The 24050-nt window shown below is 35.2% G+C and overlaps 1 protein-coding gene across 1 annotated transcript in view; it reads left to right on the forward strand.

The window, feature by feature from the left end:
• LOC145291464 (EKC/KEOPS complex subunit LAGE3-like) overlaps positions 1-24050 on the forward strand; it is a 103439-nt gene that overhangs the window by 39046 nt on the left and 40343 nt on the right. The window contains exon 3 of the mRNA XM_080137323.1: positions 10826-10954. Coding sequence (XP_079993449.1) covers positions 10826-10954 — 129 coding nt within the window. The remainder of the gene's footprint in view (positions 1-10825; positions 10955-24050) is intronic.

Consider the following 24050-nt stretch of genomic DNA (forward strand, 5'->3'; position numbering starts at 1 on the left):
TCTATCTATAAATATAAAAGCGAAAATGTTTGTGTGTGTGTGTGTGTGCGCGTTTTCGTGTATGTCCAAGAAAGGCTTTTTTCCAAGAACCGATCGGTCGCCTCCCAACTTCTTAAAACTTTTTATATCACGCCTAAATGATAATATCTACGAGTTAACAACCGGGGTCGCCTATCTATTTAATTTGCCCGACTTTCAGAACATAAATATTCAACAATTTTCGATCGCCGCATGTGCATTAAGCTTTTTCGTATAAAAAAAAAGAAGCGAACAGACTCGCGGTAAATAAAACACTGTCCCGCACCCAAAGTTGACGTCATTAACTCGTCAAAAATAGGCACCTGCCAAGTTGCATGTTTTTTTTTCACACTTTATTATTTTCCAACTGCGCGTCAAGGCTTCGTTTTTTTGTTTTTTTTAAAACAACCAACGATTTTTGTTTTCATTTACCCAAAAACACACACATCTACAAACACCCGGGCAATGCCAGGTACCCCCCCCCCCGCTAGTCTATAAATATAAAAGCGAAAATGTGTGTATGTATGTTGGCTTTTTGTGTATGTCCAAGAAAGGCTTCTTCCTGAGAAGCGATCGGTCGACTCACTTCTTCTTAAAACTTTTTATATCACGTTCAAATGATAATATCTATGAGTTAACAATGAGGATCGCCTGTCTATTTAGTTTGCTCGACTTTGAAAAGATAAATATTCAACATTTTTCGCTTGCCGCATGTGGATTAGGCTTTTTCGTATAATAAAAGCGGAACTAAATAAGGATCGCCAGAAGCGTCCGAAAGCAATCAGCTTTGATCAATATGAAAATTTTCTTTATATCAGACAATTGCTATTCAATTTGGACAATCCCCTTTTTATGGGGAGCTGGTCCCCCCCCCAAACAAAAAAAAAGCGTTCCCGCAGTAAATAAAATACTACCCCGCAGTCAAAGTTGACCTCATTAAGTTATTAAAACGGGCACCTGCCAATTCTAAATAGTTAAATAAATTCAAATGTGTTTCCTTAGTATTTCGTGGTTGCCCAGTTGTTAACGTCACATGTTTTTTTTTCACACTTTAATTTCCAACTCAAGGGTGCGGGTTCGATCCTTCATACTTACCTACCAAAACTTTTTTTTTATTTTAACCAACACACAAACACCAGGTTGACCACACATACCTCCAAACACCCGGGCAACACCGGGTACCCCCTGCTAGTCTATAAATATAAAAGCGAAAATGTATGTATGTATGTATGTGTGTTCGTTTTTTCTGTGTGTCTACAAAAGGCTTTTTTCAGAGAAGCGGTCGCTTGCCTTACAACTTTTTAAAACTTTTTATATCACATATAAATCGTAATATCTCACAGTTAACAACGAAGCTCGCCTGTCTATTTAATTTGCTCGATTTCGGGAAGATAAATATTCAACATTTGTCGCTCGCCGCTTGTGGGTTAGTCTTTTTCCTATAACATCTTGGGGGAAAAAAAAAAAAAAGCGTTCAGCAGTAAATGAAATCCCGCAGTCAAACTTGACCTCATTAACTCATTAAAACAGGCACCTGCTAAATCCAAGTAATTAAATAAATTCAAACGTGTTTCCATTAGCATCTCGCGGTGGGGCAATGGTTAATGTCGCACTTTTTTTTTCACACTTTAATTTACAACTTTGCCTCAACGGTTCGGGTTCGATCCTCATACTTACTTTTTTTTTTTAACCTCCCCACACACCTCCAAACACCTGGGCAACGCCGGGTACCCCTCGCTAGTATATATATAAAGGGCAAAATCTGTGTGTGTGTTTGTATCTCGCAAAAACTTTCAACACACACGATGGATCCTCACAAAATCGGTATCGTTTTCAAGCTCAATCCTTTGAATGACAAATATCGAAAAATTGGCCAAAAACATTGATTCCTTCACCTTCAACTGGGCAGTTTTGTACAAGGAGGGGTCACTTTTTTCGCCGACATTTTAGCAAGTCATCGTCACCATTGGATTGCCTATGCTTAATTTCATCGTTCTTGACTTTCCGTTGTGCAATGGAAACATCAGCTAAGATGTTACATTTTTTTTTTCCCATCCTTTGTGTTACGGGTTTGAACCTGCCTGCCTACTACCACCTCGCTTCACCCAAACTGTCTATTGTTGTTTTGATTTCCCCCCTCCCCCGCTACTACCGCTTTTTTTACCCCCCCCCCCCCGGATTTTTTACTACACCACCTACACACACCCGGGCAACGCAGGGTACACCCGCTAGTCTAAAGATAAAACCAACTAGTTGGTATGTTCTTGATCCGTTAGATTAGAAAAATAATCATCCATTCTTTGACCTAAAACTGATGCAGATTTTCTCACAGGAAGTGTCAGTTTTTCAGACATTTTATGCACTAAAGGGAAGTAACTGGGATTTGTTTTTTCAAGGAATTACTTCAAACAAAGAAAAATTGACTGCTTTTATTTTATTTTACTTCAGTTGAAGTCCTCAGAAATTAAGGGATCCTCCTTCTCTATATGAGACACATAGATATAATCAAATATTCCATTAAAGTTCTCGTTTACCTCTCAAACACTGAGTTAGTAAAGAAGTTAAATAATTTTCATCTTACTAATTGACCGTTTAAATGTTATTGTATACATTCTTGTGGTCTTTTGGCCTTACTGAATTCGAGAGTGAGAATTCATCTAGTCTAGTGGAGTATCCAGCTTTGTACTGCTACTTGATGTAACATCACTTGGAGAAGGTGCACTATTCCTCGTAAAAGCCAGTATTGATTAGCAATACTGAGGAGATCTTATTTGGGCCACAAATGCAAAATGTGATTTTAAATATTTGATCAGGGTTTACTTGTAGGGAAAATATCCTCATGACTGGTTGTTCTGACAAACCCCTATACACTCAAGACTCTTGCAGATAGTATCTTGTAGGCATTCAAATTCTCTGCACCTTTTTTTTTTTAAATTTCTTTTCAGTTTGTTCAAGCTGGGGATGGGGCATCCTACTGAATGCCAAAAATTCACTTGCTAACTCACATATTCCAACCAAGAGATCTTTTTTAGATTCTGACCATCCCTTTGAGTACAATTGTTTGAATCTCTCTTGCACATGGTTCACGGGATATATTTTGCACATAGTTTTAGAAATTCTTTTTCATGAGTCCAGTTGCTCCTATAATTACTGGAATGATAGAAATCTTCCTAAGATTCCAGTTTCTTTTTATGCCATACATAAACACTTTGCCCCTCTAAATGTTTCTGATTGTGATTTACGAAACAAACCAGAAATGATAAAACAACCCAACAAAATTAAACAGAAACGCATCCTTGTTAATTCTGAACTCAAATCTAACCAAAAAGGTTAGATTTGAGCTCAGGATTAACAATTTTTTTTAGCTTCTCAAACAAATAAAGCTGAAGAACTCTCCTAAAACAATAAATAAAATAGAGATTTTTTTTTGTTCTGTGAATTTGAATTTGGTTTCTTAACTTACAGAATGGAATGATAAAATTGTCGCACTAAAGAAAACAACACTACAGATTTATTTTAAAAATTTTATTGAAAAATCAATTCAGGTAACTTGATTATGTAGTAGAGCTGACATCTATTCAATATAGTTGCCTTTAGCCTCAATCACCGCCTAGGTACGGGTCTGGAACTGGGAGCTTGCCTTTTCCACAAATGCCAGCAGGAGCTTGGCAGATGACGGCAATCAGATTGACTTTGGTATTGTGGGAATTCATGTTGGTGATATTCTCAGCATATGACCAAACGGAGTAGTCTGGCGGGTTCAGGTTGGGGAAGAAGGCGAGCCAGTGAGAGAAGAGTACAAAGTTATTGCGCTTCTTCTGAAGTTAAGCCTGGGTCTCTTTGAACTTGTGGACTAGTGCTGAGTCCTGCTGCCACACCCAAGGTCTGCCAGTGGCCATCTGATTGCATCAGGGGATTACCACACTCTTCAGCACATCCAGGTACATTTTGGTGTTGACTTTCAAGCTGACTTCGAAGATGTGAGCTGGCATGGTATGGCCCTCACTTGAAACCACACCAAAGACCATAAGCGTGGCCAAAAATTTTGTTTTCATCCCCCTGGGCATGTCTCTGTTATTTTTGGTAATCCTGCAATGCATTTTGAGGGTGCTGAAAATGGTCCTGTTATCATAATTTTGATTGGTAGAGAGCATGAGTTTTACAGCGGTGCATCTTAGATCTCACTCACTGAACATTGTGTCACTTTCAGACATGATAGAAGGCTTCTATTGCTCTTGGGATTTGTACACAACTGGCCAACTAGTAAATGGTCTGCAACAACAAAAAAAAAACAAAAATAAAACACTTCTCATCAAATGGAAATGAAATCATGTTTTTTCTAGTGTGACAGTTTTATCGTTCCACTCTGTACAAATTCTAATTCAAATTTATACAAATCTTACATCAAGGAAGAAAAATAACTAATTCATTTCATGTGAGTCACATACGATCCTCCTGATTGGAACATTTGAAAAAAAAAAAACCCACAGTTTACGACCACATGAATGTTGTTTTTTTTTTGTGATGTCATGCTATAAGGAAGAAAAAAAAACACAAACTGATTTCACACCTGATGAAAATGTATATCTTTTAAAATTAGTTAATTTAAAAATTTTAAATGTTTATTAAAAAAAAAAAAGATTCTCCATTCTATTAGCTTCTTAAAAATTCTAATTCAAATCAAATAAAGTTGATTCACTTCATGTTTTAAAAAATATTATTAAACCTATATAACATGTTCGTCATATTTCATATCTTCATATACGCTGTTGTGTATGTAAGTCTAGCAAAGAGTGTAAAAGAAATTCAACACAGGTTTTTTATTCAGTTGAAAAAAAAAATTTACTAGTCATTTCCACACCAAGCCACCTGATGCATATTTTCCGAGCCAGAGTTCCACAAATCTGCAGTTCTTGGAAAGAAGCTACTGAATCGGATGCGGTATTACAATGAGCTATCAAAACAATGGAATTAGATATCACTAGACCAACAAGTCAGACAAATTGGAATAAAAGAAACAAAGAATAGATCAGAAAATTGTGAAGAACATATGCTTTATAGAAAAAACTGAGACTAGCAACATCATATCCATGAGAGAGAGGTTGCAGAGAAGATTAAAGGTTGGGGGGGGGAGAACAATCAAATTATAAATATGTATTCACATTTTGTCAAAAACTTTTAAATTGGACAGAGATTCACCAGCTCAAATATGACAATAATACTCAGTACATGGTTTGATAATAGATTTGTTAAGATAGAGAATCGCATCAGGTCTAATATAGATATTAATATAGATATTAATATAAATATTAAGATAGAGAATCGCATCAGGTCTAAGAATGTGTTTAGAGAAATAGAAATAACTGATTTTACAAGCATCAGAAAGAACTGTGGATCTAATATATGAACTCTAAAAAAAGATTTTATGAAAATGAAAGATCAAACAGTTTTAGAGTCGATTTGTCATTTAAAGCAGAGTCATCCATGATAATCTCTGGAAAAGAAGAGACACGACTCTGATTGAAAGACATGAGCCATGTCTTGATAGGATGAAACGAAATGAGCCATTGTGTACCCCAATGCACAACTAAGCGTATCGACTACATTTTGTATTATTAATGCTATCAATTTTGTTACATAAAAGAAAATTTGTTGCAACTTTTTTTTTTTTTTTTTTTAATGTTTTGATTTAATAAAAAATATTGTTGCATCGAGCGTCTGAAATTATGAGATGAAAAACATGAACGAATCTTTTAGTAAATGACAAATTGTAAAATTGCACCAACATTTGTTTTTCACCTCTTTTTCTTGTTAACGATACTTGACAGTCGCCGATAATATATTTTTTATTGTGACAACCTAGGATGTTTTTACAAAAATTGCCTCTGATGCCCTTCAATCTTCGTTGTAATCTTTTAAAAAAAAAAAAAGAAGGCTGTTTTGAAGAATGTGGGCTCTCTCTACCATGCTAGAAAGCTACTTACGTTTGAAAGTATCCTGTGCCTTTAGAAGCCCACCATTCGCCCATGTATGGAGTATTGTTATCACATTTGGGCTGGTGCATCTGCTACTAGTCTCTCTCTCCTGGACAAGGTTCAAAATACGGTTGCCAACCTGATAGGTCCTGAACTGTCATCTAAGCTCCAGCCTCTGTCCCACTGATGAAATATTGCATCCCTCTGCCTGTTCTACAAGTATTTTAATGGTGAATGCTCTGACGAACTACGAGCCCTTGTATTTCCTCGACGTAAATACCCCCAACAAACCCGATAAGCGGCTAAATCCCACCCTACGCAGTTGAGATCCCTAGATGTAAGAAAGCCTTCTACTCCAATAGTTTCTTCCCCAGAATTGCTAGACTTTGAAATTCTCTTCCGGGATTCTGCTTTCCTAACTGTACTGACATTGCAGAGGTTCAAGTGTAATGTGAACAGACATCTTCCTACTTATTTACCTTCATAATATCCCTGCAACTTATGTCTCCGATTGTAGCCCCCTACTTCAAAGTGGCACTGTGCCTTGTTTGGGGTGAAAACGGACTAAAAACAAAAAAAAAAGAAATAATAAAAAAATAAACAACCAAAAAAAAAAAAAAAAAAAAGTTGTGTATTTGTATGTATTTAAAAAGGATGGGAGATAACTCTGAAATACACTATTCAAGGGAAACAATCTAAATAATACGCTGTTAAAGGGAAACAACTATTTCCCTTTTTAAATTTACGGTTTCGTATGGAAATAAATGATATATATATATATATATATATATATATATATATATATATATATATATATATATATATATATATATATATATTAACTGACTCGTATTAAAATCCCAACCATTTCATATTGCATGCTAGAAATATGCAAGAATTTTCAGCACGCATTTCTCTTGTTATTTTTTTCGTTTTACTCCTTTTCACTGCAAACAAAGCATATTGCTACTTGGACGTAAGGGGATAGTATTTGGGATCGTGTTTAATAGCGGACTGTGGGGTGTTGTGTAGCGAGATGTCTGTTCATACTGCATTTAAACTTCTGCATGTTAGTATTGTCAGGGAAGGAGGAAACAAGGAGGGAATTCAAATGTCTAGTGGTCTGAAGGAAGATACTATAAGATATAAGATTAGAAAGCTTTCTGGCATCTAGGAACCTTTACAGTGAAGAGGTGGGATTTTGATGCTTTTTGGCTTAGTTAGGAATATGTATGTTCAGGTGGCACAAGTGCTACGAAAAGTACTTGTAAAACATGCACAGAGATGCAACATTGCAGCGATGGGATAGGAGTTCGAGCTTGACAATCGGTGTAGGGCATATTAGATTTTAGACTTTTTTTTAGACCTTGTCTAAGAGTGAGAGACTAGTGGTAGATGTACCAGCCAAGATGTGGCAACAATACTCCTTGCATGTGCGAATGATGGTCATGTAGAGATATAAGATACTCTCAGGTGTGAGTAATCTAATTTATAAAATTTGCTGTGTTTGTCGCCAGTTTTTTAAAAGTGCATCTCCTCCAAGACACAAGGTCGCCAAGTGGTGTGAGGCAAATCAAATGATTGCATTTTTTCTGGATTTTTAGCTGTAAAAACTGAAAAACTTGGCAGTCATAAGTCGACTAAACATGTTATTTGTACGCATGTGCAAATGTATACTTTTATATATTAAAGTTGATTCATTTTAAGCTATTTTGTATCCATCTGATGATTTGGTATCGATTCCAGCTGATTGCATCCAAGTCATATATGTAGTTTTTATACTTTTGAAATTACTATTATAACACTGGATGGCACTTGTCTTCATTAGTTGTTGTTGTAATAATAAAAGTAATACAAATGTTAACTTTTAAAAGGAAAGAACTTTATTTGCTTTTTTACATTTTGAAGTGAGTACACCTCTTGTTAATAATATTCACCGACAATGTACGTCTTGTTGGTTTCGGGGCTAAGAGTGTACTGCCTACTCGCATGTCATGCTGGCTAGGGATTGGTTAAGGAGAAAGGGAGAGGGACATGATGAGGGACTCTGGATAGCAGTTTCTGATTTGTGACCGGTTTATGAGAAAGAGAGGGGGCTAAGAAACTATTATTTCTTGGGAAATGGTATTATTTTCGTCCTAGTTCTGGGCTTTTAAGGGTGACTCAGGTCAGTTCTACAATATATTGGGTACAATATGTTATATAATAATATAGAGAATAGACTATAATAATAAATACAAATATCTGTATAAATGAAAATATCAGATTTAAGCATATTTTACGACAAGGTAATGCTGGACGGTGAGCTAGTAATTAATAATCATTATCCTATTTTAATTTTTAATAATAGAAAAAAAAAAAAAATAAATATAAAAACAATACACATACATGGCACATCGGTCCGACCGTGACTTTGTTGCAGTTGGGCTGAGGTATGTGTTGTCTCGGTAGGTTCACCCTCCCAGGTTTTACCCTCTCTTTAAGAAGAGCCTGATGCACACTTACCAGAGAACGCTGAAGGGGATGCTAAGGCATTTTTTGTAGGCTGGAGTGCGCTAATCCTAGTGTATTTGCTTTTCAAAACAATATCTAACCTTGTGTCTAACCTTTTGAAAAGCAGGTAAATAAACGTACTACACATGTATGCAGAATCACACACAGAATGAACCCCCCCCACACACACACACGAGTTTGACTTGCCTACTAGACACCATCTTGGAATGTCCTCAATCTCTATATAAGCGTTTGTCAGGACAACCTGACATGGGATACTTTACCCTACAGGTAAACGCTGACCAAATATCCAAAATAACGTAATATTCAAAGCCCAAATCAGAACATGGCTATACATATGATGAATGGTCCTCAATTAACAACACTATGCTGGATAATCTACCAGAGTAGTTGAATTCTTGTCCTGGAATCTGGTAAAACCAAGAGACTAAATGGAAGATATTTTATAACATTGTTAACTAGTCTATTGGGAAGAGGAAAATTAATGTTCTTCACTATTTTATTAATTTATTGCTTGAGAGGCAGAGGAGAATCTGGATTGAATACTCAATCTAATAGGTCCTGCACTCTCGGCCAAGCTCCAACCTCTGTCCCATCACTGCAATGTTGTATCCCTGTATTTTACAAGTACTTTAATGGAGTATGTTCTGATAAACTCATAGCAATTGTGTCCATTCGACGTACATACTCCTGATTAACCTGACAAGAAGCAAAATCCCATCCTTGTACTGTTGAGATCCCTAGATGTTGAATATCCTTCTACGCTACTAGTTTCTTCCTATGGATTGCTGACTTTGGCGTTTCCTCCATTTTCTTGCTTCCCTAATTGTATTAACCTACAAAAGTTTAAATATAATGTGAATAGATATTTCACTGCTCAACTCCCGACATAGTCCCCTCTTAGACATGATCCCAAATATGTTCTAAGCAGCAATATGCCTATTTTGAAGTGAAAAAGATTTCTTAAACAATTTTTTAATAATAAAAAAAAAGTAAATCTACCAGAATATATTGTATTTTTTTGTTATATGTATAAATTTTGTTATACATATTTATATTAAAATCTAATATATAAAAGGCTGTATGTCTGCCTGTTTGTCTGTCTACATATTTTCAAATTCTATCTCATCTGAAGCCAAAAGCCTCAGAGCGGCGCTAGGGGTCATTATAGGGGTAAAATTGCCCCCAAATCAGTCATCCGTTTGTTTATTTGCACTTTTCTCAATGACCACTCCTTAAATTTTGTTGAAATTTTGCACAAACATTAGTCATGGAAAAGGTACATTTTTGTCAGAACGGATTTTCCCAGATAACGTTAGTTGCTTCTCTAGAGGGCATTATAGGGGTAAAATTGCCCCGAATCGTTCATTCATTTGTTTGCACTTTTCTCAACCACCACACCTTGGATTTTTGTTTTTAAATTTTGCACAAATATTAGTCGTTGTGAAAGTAAATTGTGGAGAGAGACCCCGCATGCTTGGCTTGTTTGTCATAGCAATCATTGTTTGTCATAGCAATCATTGTTTGTCATAGCAATCATTGTTTGTCATAGCAATCATTGTTTGTCATAGCAATCATTGTTTGTCATAGCAATCATTGTTTGAGAAAATTTTTTCAATTGTTAAAGAAAAGAAGCTTAGTCGCAATAACATTAAATATTACCAACCTTTTACAGCCGCATTTCACTACAGACTGATGGTTGTTTTCTAAGGTTTCTGCCATTGTCTTGTATATGAGTACATTCGTTTTTCCCCCATGTCTTTTTTTATAGAGCGTGGTCTATCATCAGCAATTATACTGATCTTAGACACAATTTTATCAGGGAGGTCATTTATGATTATCAGAAATAAGTATCAACTCTCGGAGCATACTTGCATTAATATTACGTTGTTTAGACACACAACCCTCAAGGACAACTTGGATTTTTCTTCTGTTTAGATTTGAATGATGTGGCGAAAGTAACAAAAAAAAAAACGTGATTTACACAAGCAATTGCATGTCTGTCTATCTTGTCGGGTGACAGGATCAAGAAAGAGAAAAGAAGAACTTTCATCTATAGAAAGTTTATTAATATACATATGGCAATAATTTGCATATGAGGACAATGATTGCTGTGAAAAAGAATGAAGGAGAAAGCACAGTTTAGACAGCTGAGAAAGAGAGCCAATGAGAATGGTCGGTGAAAATTACAATTGAAGTCAGGTGTTGGTAAAAAGGAGTTTGAACAAATATTTATTATTATTTTTAACTCTTAGTTTCATTCAGTAGTTCTTGTATTGCGCGATTTTTTGATTTCTATCCTTGACTAATTAATTCAGAGATATTTCGGTGCCATTTGCATCATCAGCTGCAGCAGAAATTGCATATGGTTCCCTCAGTGTAGACAAAGAACCCAAACGTGGTGGTGTTGTGCGGACGATGTCGCTGAAGGATAGCACTTTGTTTATGTAAGTAGATATATTTACTTATCTTTTATGAAGGAACTAGCAGGGGTACCCGGTGTTGCCCGGGTGTTTTATATATATATAGATAACCATTTATCAAGACCTGAAGGTCACTTGAGGATAAAGGTTAATAAGTCTTAGGTGGTTGGTGAGACATCAGCCTAGCAATCTGTAGTGGTGGGTGGGATTTGATTATCTAAAGGGGCGGCTCAACAGGAACTTGTTTACATTGGACTTGAAGACGACTAAGTTGATGTAAGCCGGAAAGCAGGCACATGATACAGAATTCCACAGGTGGGCATTTCTGTTCATGCAGTGTGCAAATCGTGTTATTGTCTGCTTATTCTGTAAACTGGCAGAAGGTGTTGAATGAAAACGTCATGATTTTTTTTTTTTTTTTGCTAAAACGCTGTCCAATATTTAAAATGGTAGCAAACAAACAAAGCAGTTATTGTATAAACAAATTTTTCAGTTAAAAAATTTTTCATTCTTATTTTATGAAGAAAATACACTGAAAAATTAATTGAAAATTTTAAACACTTTAAGAAAATTAAAGTGAAAAAAGTTTGAATCAAGAAAAAACACTCATTGTATGGTAAGTTTCATGAATAAATATTTGTTTTGTTATGAAGAAAATATAATGCAACAAAAATACAATTGTTTTTTTTATGATTTATTTTGGCTTACTCCTTTTTGTTGTTGTTGTTGTTGATCTTTTGGAGTTTGGTTGTTGGTCTGTTGAGTTATGTTGCTGATTTTTTAGTGCTGTTGGTATTAGATTGTTGATTTGTTAGTGTTGTTGGTATTAGGTTGTTGATTTGTTAGTGTTGTTGGTATTAGGTTGTTGATCTGTTAATGTTATTGGTATTAGGTTGTTGATCTGTTGGTGTTCTATTAGGGTTTAGTTGTTGATTTGTTAGTGCTGTTGGTATTAGGCTGTTGATCTGTTGGTGTTCTATTGGGGTTTAGTTGTTGATTTGTTAGTGTTGTTGGTATTAGGTTGTTGATCTGTTGGTGTTCTATTGGGGTTTAGTTGTTGATTTGTTAGTGTTGTTGGTATTAGGTTGTTGATCTGTTAATGTTATTGGTATTAGGTTGTTGATCTGTTGGTGTTCTATTAGGGTTTAGTTGTTGATTTGTTAGTGCTGTTGGTATTAGGTTGTTGATCTGTTGGTGTTCTATTGGGGTTTAGTTGTTGATTTGTTAGTGTTGTTGGTATTAGGTTGTTGATCTGTTGGTGTTCTATTGGGGTTTAGTTGTTGATTTGTTAGTGTTGTTGGTATTAGGTTGTTGATCTGTTAGTGTTCTATTGGGGTTTAGTTGTTGATTTGTTAGTGTTGTTGGTATTAGGTTGTTGATCTGTTGGTGTTCTATTGGGGTTTAGTTGTTGATTTGTTAGTGTTGTTGGTATTAGGTTGTTGATCTGTTGGTGTTCTATTGGGGTTTAGTTGTTGATTTGTTAGTGTTGGTATTAGGTTGTTGATCTGTTGGTGTTCTATTGGGGTTTAGTTGTTGATTTGTTAGTGTTGTTGGTATTAGGTTGTTGATCTGTTGGTGTTCTATTGGGGTTTAGTTGTTGATTTGTTAGTGTTGTTGGTATTAGGTTGTTGATCTGTTGGTGTTCTATTGGGGTTTAGTTGTTGATTTGTTAGTGTTGTTGGTATTAGGTTGTTGATCTGTTAGTGTTGTTGGTATTAGGTTGTTGATCTGTTGGTGTTCTATTGAGGTTTAGTTGTTGATCTTTTAGTGTTATTGGTATTAGGTTGTTGATCTGTTGGAATTAAGTTATTGATATGTTGGTGATCTGTTGGGGGTTAGTATTTTTTGATCTGTTGTGGTTGTTGATCTGTTTGGATTTATTATTTATTTATTAGGATTAGTTTGTTGATCTGAATGGGTTAGGTGGTTGATCTGTTGGTGTTGTTGATATCTTGAGATTAAGTTGTTGATTTGTTGGGGTTAGGTTGTTGAGCTGTTGGGCTTACTATATTGATCTGTTGGTATTTGTTTATCTGTTGAATTTAGTTTGTTGATCTCTTGGGCTTAGTTTTTATCTCTGAAGTATAGTTTGTTGATCTGTTGGGGTTTGGTTATTAATCTGTTGGGGCAGTTTACGTATTCCACCATAATATGTCAACAAAAATCAGTTTTAGCACAGTCCGTATTCTGCATAAGTGTTATTTTTTTTTATGTCAGTTTTAAACTTTTTGTTGTTTTGAAGATTAAAAGTATAAAATTTTTACCATTAAAAAATCTGTTGTTGATTAAATTTCTGTTAAAATAGTGGAAATTCCACAGTTGTATTCTTCTCTTGTTGTACATTGCTTTCGTACATTCAATGGATGTCTGGCGTGAATGCGGACACCATGATATTAATGTATCACCTTTGTTCAAATTAAAACATTTCTAGTTAATGTAAACAATATATCTGGTTATAGGGGTCTATCTTCAAACCTCTTGTAGGATTTTTTGACATATTTTCATGCTGTGGAAATCTGGCTCATATGCAAACTCTAAAATATTATTGTACCATCTTGGAGTAGAACAGGTATTACTCTTTGATTCTAGTCTGAAGCCCAAGAAAGTGTATTTTGGTTAGTTTCATGTTTGACACAACATATCAAATGAAATAAAGAAAATACATTTTCTTTTTAAATTAAAAAACAAATTCTTAATCACCCCAAGTATATTGCTACTTAGGCATAAATGGCTACTATGTGGGACCATACCTACAGTGGCTTTGTGTAGGGCATTGAACAACTAGATAGCTTTTTGCATTACATTTAAATTTCTGCAGAATAGTACAGTCAGGGAAGCAAGAAATGGTGGTGTTCAAGCAAAGAAACTATTAAAGTAGAAAGCTTTACAGACTTCTAGAGACGTCTGTAGTGAAAAGGTGGGATTTTGTTACTTGTCATGTTAGTCTGTGCACAAATACTATGAGTTCATCAGAGCTCATGCCATTAAAATACTTGTTCAACAAGCATAAGGATTTAACATTGTAGCGATGGGACAGAGGTTGTAGCTTGGTTGATAGTGCGGGACCTATTGGATTGGAGACTTTTTTTTTTTTTTTTTTTTTTTTTTGACCCTGTCTAAGAGGGAGAGACTAGCTGTAGATGTACTAGCTGAGATGTGGCAACAATACGTCAAGTATGGGTAAATGGTAGTACAGTTTGGAAAGCAAGAACTCTGAAGGGAATTTCAAAGTCTAGCAGTTCTGGGGAAGAAACTATTGGGGTAGAAGGCTTTCTTACATCTAGGGATCTCTACTGTGTAGGGGTGGGATTTTGCTGCTTGTTGGGTTTGTCAGGTACTTACGTAGAGGGGGTACAAGGGCTTGTAGTTCATCGGAGCATCCGCCATTAAAATACTTGTAGAACGGGCAGAGGGATGCAACATTTCGTCGATGGGACAGAGGTTGAAGCTTAGTTCAGGACCTATCAGGTTGCCGACTCTCTTTTGAATCCTGTCCGGAAGTGAGAGACTAGTAGTAGATGTGCCAGCCCAAATGTGACAACAATACTCCATACATGGGCGAATGGTGGCCTTGTAGATGTACAGGATACTTTCAGGTGTAAGTAACTTTCTAGCACGGTAGAGAGAGCCCACCTTCTTTGCAGCAGCTTTGGCAATCCTCTCGATGTATCTGTTCCAACTCATGTTCTCTGTTAAAGTTAAGCTGAGGAGTTTGAAAGAAGTACTTTCAGGTAATGTATCTTTAACCATAGCTACTGGTGGTTGAGAAGGTTTCTTGTAATTATTGAAGGAAACGAGCTTAGTCTTGGCAGCATTGAACGTTATGATCCATTTTTGACTCCATTTCAATACAAGTCTTCCTCTTGGGTTTCCGCCATTGTCTTGGATATGTGTTCATTTGTTTTTCCCCTCGTGCCTGTTATAGAGCGTTGTGCCGTCAGCAAATATACCTATTTCAGACGCTATTATTAAAATGTACTTATTTTTAAACATAACTCAATCCCAAAACCAAAGAATATCTTAATATGTATTTTATTGGATTAAAGTTTATATATATATATATATATATATATATATATATATATATATATATAATCCCTAAAGAAACAAACGTTGATTGACTCGGTATTAGTATATATATATACAGTGATGATCATATTTATTGGCACGGTAAAATAAAAGTTAAATTTTGTCTAATAAATTCTAAAAAAGGGATTAAATAAAAGAAAATAACAAAGTATATTATGTATTTTTAACTGGCCTTTCCGATGCAGCAATCGGATTTTAGAAAAAATAAATAACAAAGGAACAACAAACATAATTGCAAAAAACCCTTGTTCAAAATTATTGGCACGATTTATTTAATAATCAATTGTATAGCCTTTGGCCTTGATTACCTTCCTCAGTCGCTTTTCATAGTTTACAACCAAGTTGTTGCACTCTTCAGTAGTAATTTTAGCCCACTCTTCCTGACAATAATCCTCCAATTGAATAAGATTCTTAGGCTTCCTTTGCATTACCCTCAATTTTAATGTTCTCCATAAATTTTCAATTGGATTAAGGTCTGGGCTTTGTGATGGCCACTCCAAAACATTAATATGATTGTCCTCAAGCCATTTCTTAGTCAGTTTAGCCGAATGCTTTGGGTCATTATCTTGCATGAACCACCAACGATGACCAAGTGAGAGCTCTTTAGCAGAGTCTTTCAGGTTTTCATCCAATATTTTAACATAATCTTCCTTTTTTATGCTACCTGTGACCTTAACAAGTCGCCCTGGTCCAGGGGCAGCAAAGGATCCCCAAAACATCAAACTGCCTCCACCGTGCTTCACTGTGGGTATGGTGTTCTTAGGCAGGAAAGCTTCGCCAGATTTTCTGTAAATATAAGACACTTTATTATGGCCAAATAACTCTATTTTCGTTTCGTCAGTCCATAGAACACGTTTCCAGAATGCAACATCTTTATCAATATGACGTTTTGCAAAGGCTAGCCTTGCTTTCAGGTGCATAGGCTTCAATAAGGGAGTCTTTCTCGGACGACATGCTTTTAAACCAGCTCTCTTCAAAACTCTACCAACTGTATGTCGAGATACATTCACTCTAGAGGTGCTCTGTTCATCAACAATCTCCCCAACAGAGATCCTTGGGTTTTGTTTTACTTGTCGAACAATTTTCCGTTCATCTCTTGGGGAAAGAATCCTTTTTCTCCCTCTACCCTCTAAACTCATAACGTGGCCTTGCGATTTGAACTTGTTTATTATGGCTCTAACAGTGGATTTGGGAAGGTTTAGCTTCTTTGAAATCTTATCATAGCCCTCCCCATTGGTATGGCATGCTACAACAAGCTTCCTGACGTCTTCGCTGTGTTCCTTAGTTTTAACCATGGCGATTGAAAATTATAATTTAGTCACTTATAATAGTTTAAATAAATCGCTATCTAAAAATTATCTGAAAAAAATTATTCACTGAATTAGCGTTAAACAAGCATAATATGGCTATAAAAAAGTTCAGAAAGCACGTAAACCGGAAATTGATTGATATTATACTGATAGTAAAAGAAAAACAAAGCCGTGCCAATAATTTTGAACAAGGGTTTTTTGCAATTATGTTTGTTGTTCCTTTGTTATTTATTTTTTCTAAAATCCGATTGCTGCATCGGAAAGGCCAGTTAAAAATACATAATATACTTTGTTATTTTCTTTAATTTAATCCCTTTTTTAGAATTTATTATACAAAATTTAACTTTTATTTTACCGTGCCAATAAATATGATCATCATCACTGTGTGTGTGTGTGTGTGTATATATATATATATATATATATATATATATATATATATATATATATATATATATATATATATATAAATAAAATCAACATCCTTATAAATATAAATTATTTATTGCAACAATAAGCAAGGGAGACAACTTTTATTTCAAGGGAGGTAATTTAATAATATCAGTAAAAGAAAGAACGAATTATCCCCCTTTGAATTTTTCAATTCTGTATCAGAACATTAAACGTCCAATCTATATTAATCAAATTATCACTTGTGTATCTGCGTATTTCTCGCGTCTACGTGACTTATACATATTTTTTCTTTATTTACTAGTAATTAATCAATTATTGAAATAAAAATACAATTAAAGCACTAAACGAACTTTTAACAAATATTATTTAAAAATAATTATGAAATTAAATCTACCAGAATGCATTACTGTTTCTTTCTAAACAAATCAACCATCTTATTTTTATTTATGTAGATAGTTAAAAGAAAAGAATGTATTACTTCATGACTCTTTTTAAAATATAAAATAATTTTGAAGCATTTAAACTGTTGAATAGAAAGTCATTCATAGCTTTTAAAATCCTTCGCAAATTACTAGAACTTCCCTCTATGGAACATATTACCATGGAACTGCTTCCTTGTAGGCTACAGCATAACTATCTTCAAATCCAACGTCAATGAATACTTGTCATAAACCGGCCATATATGTAATCAAATATTGTTTATTTAATTATTTTCAATTCGTTTCATAACATTGTTTATCATTTTTCGGGCTAAGATCATAGTGTAGTATCTGTAGTATGTTCTCAGTCAGTGGAGGAGAAATCCGTCATGACTGAGACAGTTTTTGTTTTTGTTCCTATCAAGAGTGTTCCTTTTTGCGGAGCTGGATTTTCCCCACATTAAAATCTGAACTTGTGTCTAACTCTGCCCTTGCGGGGAGGCAAGTAAATAGAAATATTGTTTATCATTCAATTGCCGATCGATTCATCTAATTATTTCGGAATGGCTTTTGACGTTGATAAGCAGTGACTCATTATTAAAAAAAAAATAATAGCTTGCCAGGTGATGAAACTTAAAAATTGCATCTTGAAAAATTTATTTGGGCGAAACCTTTGTAAATGTTGGTTCACAAAACTTGAAGATAACCATAAATATGTATATAAAATAATCGGAAATAATTTTAAAAAAGAAGCTAAATTTGTGAAATTTGGCTTAAAAAACCTCGAGTGATTCTAAACTGGGTGATCGATTTACTAGAAAGTTGCATTAGAAACTGAGCACCCCTACAAATATTTAAATATTGACTTAAAAAAGTTTTTGATAATGTGATAGATTAGTGTTCATTCGAGGTACTTGTGCATTTAACGAACCAGACTTAACTCAGCATTTGCTCGGCTTTGTCCGACGCATGACGTCAACAGCCGGATATAACCGAGCGTTGCCGATTAAGCAGACGAGAATTTCGCTATCAATTGGAAGAGTGTCACAACTCAAGAAACACTTATTTGAAGAGAGTTTTAAAAGAATTTTTGTTTTAAAAAGATAACTGACGAAATAATGAATATTACAAACCTCGCGGACCCCAGAGGCTGCACTAAACTTTTGCCAGCAACGGAAATTGTTGGCAGAAGAGAAAAGGTGTTTACATTTTGGCCAGGATTGTGTACTTGCAAAGAGAACAAGCCTTTCCGACGGTTACGGTTGGAGGTGTAGAAGTGTAACATGTCGTCGATGGATGGACCTCCATTAGGATTGGGACCTTCTTCTGCGTGATATATGCAGGGATTATTTTCTGAGGAATCCCCGGCAGATTGGAGGCCCAGGCCATACGGTAGAAATCAACGAGTCCGTTTTTAACCGCCGGCAGACTTGTGACACCGGTCTGTCTGGGTCTTCGGTGGATACGAGCCCGACGAAAAGGAGGGTTTCTTGGTCACTGTACCAAATAGGAACGCCGAAACCCTCCTTCTACTAATAAATAAAGAAATCCTTGTTTCTGGCGAAAAAAAACCCAAAAAATGTGCAAATAACCCTTGTCCCCCCCCCCTCCAATGCTTTTTATTGCCCCTTTTTTTAGGCTTTTCCATTTATTTGACATAAAGAGTTGAAAAAATTAACTTTTACGTGTTTAAGACAGACAATGTTTTTTTTTTTACGTTAAAAATTGAAAAAAAAGGTCAGACAAAAAAAAAAAAGTTTCATATTATTTAAAAAAAAAAATACTTGTTTTATATTTATTTTGAAAATATAAAAACAATTACAAACAATAATAAAAAAAAAATGGTTTTTGCTTTTTACTTAATTTTTTTTATGTTTCTACATTTTAAAATTTCATTGTACAGTTATTTTGTAGCGTTGTTTTTATTTTATCGCCAACGCTCGGTTTTATCCGGTTGTTGACGTCATGCGCCGGACAAAGCCGAGCAAATGCTGAGTTACGTCTGGTTCGTTAAATGCACAAGTACCTCATTCGATAATAATCTGCTGAAAAAATTTAAAAAAAGACAAAAATAAATGTAGGGGGCACAATTCATACAAAGATCAAAGTGTAATATCTGTTCTGATACAATACTTCAACTGTTTGGCCCTTGATCAGTAAAGATAAAATCCTTTTGGTTGAGGAAATTTTTACTTCCATATTAATCCAGAGTGACTCTTTTTAGTGAGGTGAATTTTCCCCACATTAAAAATTAACTTTGCATCTAATTCTGCCCTTGTGGGGGAGGCAAGTAAATAATCAATTCAAATAATACATATTATTAATCCTTGTCTCAAAAATTCAGAAACATTATATTAAATTGGAACAGATCTGAATTAATACGAAAATTGAAATGACATTCTGTTACATAAACAAATCACACATTTTAAATTCTAACGACTATTGTTTGCTTGAAATAAAAAAAAAAAATGAACAAACAAAAAACATTCTTACATTTCTGAATTTTTGAGATGAGGATTGGTTATTCATATTATTTGGATTCTTCCAACTACTGCAAGGATCCATGGTGAAGTGGTTAGAGTTCTTGGAAAAATCAATTGTTAATGTGATATTCTCCTAAAGGTGGTTGACCAATCAATTGTTAATGTGATATTCTCCTAAAGGTGGTCGACCAATCAATTGTTAATGTGATATTCTCCTAAAGGTGGTCGACCAATCAATTGTTAATGTGATATTCTCCTAAAGGTGGTCGACCAATCAATTGTTAATGTGATATTCTCCTAAAGGTGGTCGACCAATCAATTGTTAATGTGATATTCTCCTAAAGGTGGTCGACCAATCAATTGTTAATGTGATATTCTCCTAAAGGTGGTCGACCAATCAATTGTTAATGTGATATTCTCCTAAAGGTGGTCGACCAATCAATTGTTAATGTGATATTCTCCTAAAGGTGGTCGACCAATCAATTGTTAATGTGATATTCTCCTAAAGGTGGTCGACCAATCAATTGTTAATGTGATATTCTCCTAAAGGTGGTCGACCAATCAATTGTTAATGTGATATTCTCCTAAAGGTGGTCGACCAATCAATTGTTAATGTGATATTCTCCTAAAGGTGGTCGACCAATCAATTGTTAATGTGATATTCTCCTAAAGGTGGTCGACCAATCAATTGTTAATGTGATATTCTCCTAAAGGTGGTCGACTAATCAATTGTTAATGTGATATTCTCCTAAAGGTGGTCGACCAATCAATTGTTAATGTGATATTCTCCTAAAGGTGGTCGACCAATCAATTGTTAATGTGATATTCTCCTAAAGGTGGTCGACCAATCAATGGTTAATGTGATATTCTCCTAAAGGTGGTCCACCAATCAATTGTTAATGTGATATTCTCCTAAAGGTGGTCGACCAATCAATGGTTAATGTGATATTCTCCTAAAGGTGGTCGACCAATCAATTGTTAATGTGATATTCTCCTAAAGGTGGTCGACTAATCAATTGTTAATGTGATATTCTCCTAAAGGTGGTCGACCAATCAATTGTTAATGTGATATTCTCCTAAAGGTGGTCGACCAATCAATTGTTAATGTGATATTCTCCTAAAGGTGGTCGACCAATCAATTGTTAATGTGATATTCTCCTAAAGGTGGTCGACCAATCAATTGTTAATGTGATATTCTCCTAAAGGTGGTCGACTAATCAATTGTTAATGTGATATTCTCCTAAAGGTGGTCGACCAATCAATTGTTAATGTGATATTCTCCTAAAGGTGGTCGACCAATCAATTGTTAATGTGATATTCTCCTAAAGGTGGTCGACCAATCAATGGTTAATGTGATATTCTCCTAAAGGTGGTCGACCAATCAATTGTTAATGTGATATTCTCCTAAAGGTGGTCGACCAATCAATTGTTAATGTGATATTCTCCTAAAGGTGGTCGACCAATCAATTGTTAATGTGATATTCTCCTAAAGGTGGTCGACCAATCAATTGTTAATGTGATATTCTCCTAAAGGTGGTCGACCAATCAATTGTTAATGTGATATTCTCCTAAAGGTGGTCGACCAATCAATTGTTAATGTGATATTCTCCTAAAGGTGGTCGACCAATCAATTGTTAATGTGATATTTTCCTAAAGGTGGTCGACCAAAAAATAGAATTGCGAATTACTTAGGACCTCTATCCAGTCATTGCTGATAGAATGAGGAGTAAACATAGAGTTCCGTTAGAAATTCTGTACAAATTCTGGAGTTCAACAGAAATGTTTTTGACTTCGACAAGATACACCTGAAGAAGGTCGGTGGCTACATTGACCGAAACGTGAAAATGACACTCAAGATGAGAACAGTTGTCCGAAGAATCCAAATAATACAAAAAACATTCCACCATTCAACAACAAGAGCCATTGTCAAAATACACCTAAACAAGGTTGTGGGTTAAATTAAAGACAAATTTATCTTTAATTTACCTTTGATAACTAAATATTTACTAGCCAAACCCATGTGATTTTTGGAATATGACATCTTTGTTCCATGATGAGTACATACATCATAAGGATTTTTTTCTTCTTTTTAATTAAATGTAATTCTTAATATACACTGTATTTTCTTATTTTTGGACTTGAATGCGTAAACATTTGAATTTCTTCAAATGTTTATTCAAACAAAGCTTTTATTGTTTAAATAATTTGACTTTGCTCGTTTTATTCAAATTAAAATAAAAGTTGAAAAGACAATTTTCACTCAATAATGACCTTTGGAAAATTGTTGGTGAAAAAAAAGACACAATTGCCAAAAGATAAGTGTTTTATTATTTCTAGTCACCACTTGGGAAAAATCATCCACAGATACGACTGTTTCACTCGCAACGTAAAGCCATGTTACATCAATCAAAATGTTGTGAGAATAATACTTAAGATGAGAAAGTAGTTTGGACAATCTGAATAATAAATATTATCAATCCACATTTGAAAAATTGAGAAATATTAAACATTTTCAATTATACTGGGTACATTTGCTCTCTCTCTCTATATCATATATTCCACAATAATCAAGACAACCATATGTCACAACACGTTTTTTATTATACAAGGTATTTCTTTAGTGTTACAATCTTTTTATAACCATTCGCACAAGCTTCAACATTATTTCATTAAAAGATATTCCAAAATGGCTAATCTTCAGACACAAAATAAAACTATAAATACATATATGAAAGTATACATCATTTCTTATTTACAAGCATAATTCAATAGAAACCGAGAAAATGAAAGATGGACCTGTGAGTTTCGTCAGGCTTACACTGCGTTTATTTTTAAGTAAAGACACTTTAAAATACAAAAAAAACTTAACCAGTTAATCAGAAGAGTAATTTAGCCTGCCTTTGGTAACATTTATTTCTTGTGTATTTAATTTTTTTGTGTATTTAATTTTTTCATACCTTTATTATTTTGTTGACTGTTCGGGAAAATCACGTTTTAATTTTTTGTAAGATTGTTTTATTTTGTTGTTTTTTTTTTAAAGTTAATTTGAGTTATTACATTTATACATAAAAAAAAAAAAAAAAAAAATTTTTTTTTATTACATTTTCACCCCAAACAAGGCACATTGCCACTTTGGTGTAGGGGGCTACTATCAGGGGAAACATCTACTGGGGTACTATGTAGGGATTAGGGCAGCGAGATGTTGGTTCACGTTGCACTTGAACTTCTGCATGTCAGTACAGTTGGGGAAGCAGTGACCTGGAATGGAATTCCAAAGTCTAGCAGTTCTGGGGAAGAAACTACTGGAGTAGAAAGATCTTTTACATCTAGGGATCTCTACAGTGTGGGGGTGGGATTTTGCAGCTTGTCGGGTCTGTCGAGGGTGTTCACGTCGTGGGGGCACAAGTGCTTGCAGTTCTTCAGAGCATTTGCCATTATAATACTTGTAGAACAGGCAGAGGGATGCAACGTTTCGACGATGGGACAGAGGCTGAAGCTTAGATGCCAGTTTAGGGGCTATCAGATTTGCGACTCTCTTTTGAACCCTGTAAAGGAGCGAGAGACTAGTAGCCGATGCACCAGCCCAAATATGACAGCAATACTTCATACATGGGCGAATAGTGGCCTTATAGAGGTACAGGATAATTTCGGGTGTTAGAAGTTTTCTAGCACGGTAGAGAGAGCCCACCTTCCTCGCAGCGGCCCTGGCAATGCCCTCGATGTAATTGTTCCAACTCATGTTTCCTGTGAACGTTAGGCCAAGGAGCTTGAGAGACATACTCTCAGATAAAGAGTCGTTGGCCATTGCTATAGGTGGTAGAGAAGGTTTCTTATTGAATGAAACCAGTTTTGTCTTGGCGGCATTGAACGTGACCATCCATTTTTGTCCCCATTCCACTACTGATTGGAGGTCTTCCTCTAGTGTTTCTGCCATTACTTTAGATATATGTTCATTTGTTTTCCTGTCGTGCCTGCTATAGAGTGTGGTGTCATCAGCATATATACCCATCTCAGAGGCAATTTTGTCGGGGAGGTCATTTATGAATATCAGGAACAGCAGAGGTCCAAGGATAGATCCCTGGGGCACTCCCGCATTTATATCATATTGTTTAGATGTACGACCGTCGAGGACAACCTGGATTTTTCTCTTCTCTAAGAAGGATTTAATTATGTTAAGTATTCTACCAGTGATACCGTAAGATCTAATCTTCCTGAGGAGACCCTCATGCCATACCCTGTCAAAAGCCTTCGATATATCTAGAGCTACCGCTCTGCCCTCTCCCGCTTTGTCCAGTGAATGGTATATGCGTTCAGAGATTACAGTGAGGATGTCTGCCGTGGAACGGGCTTGTCTAAATCCATATTGTTGGTCGGTCAGAAGTTTAGCATCTGTAAGGTGCTGGACTAG

This window comes from Euprymna scolopes, chromosome 12 (assembly GCF_053919585.1).
Source record: "Euprymna scolopes isolate OS-2025 chromosome 12, ASM5391958v1, whole genome shotgun sequence".
In the NCBI taxonomy this organism is placed as follows: Eukaryota; Metazoa; Mollusca; class Cephalopoda; order Sepiida; family Sepiolidae; genus Euprymna; species Euprymna scolopes.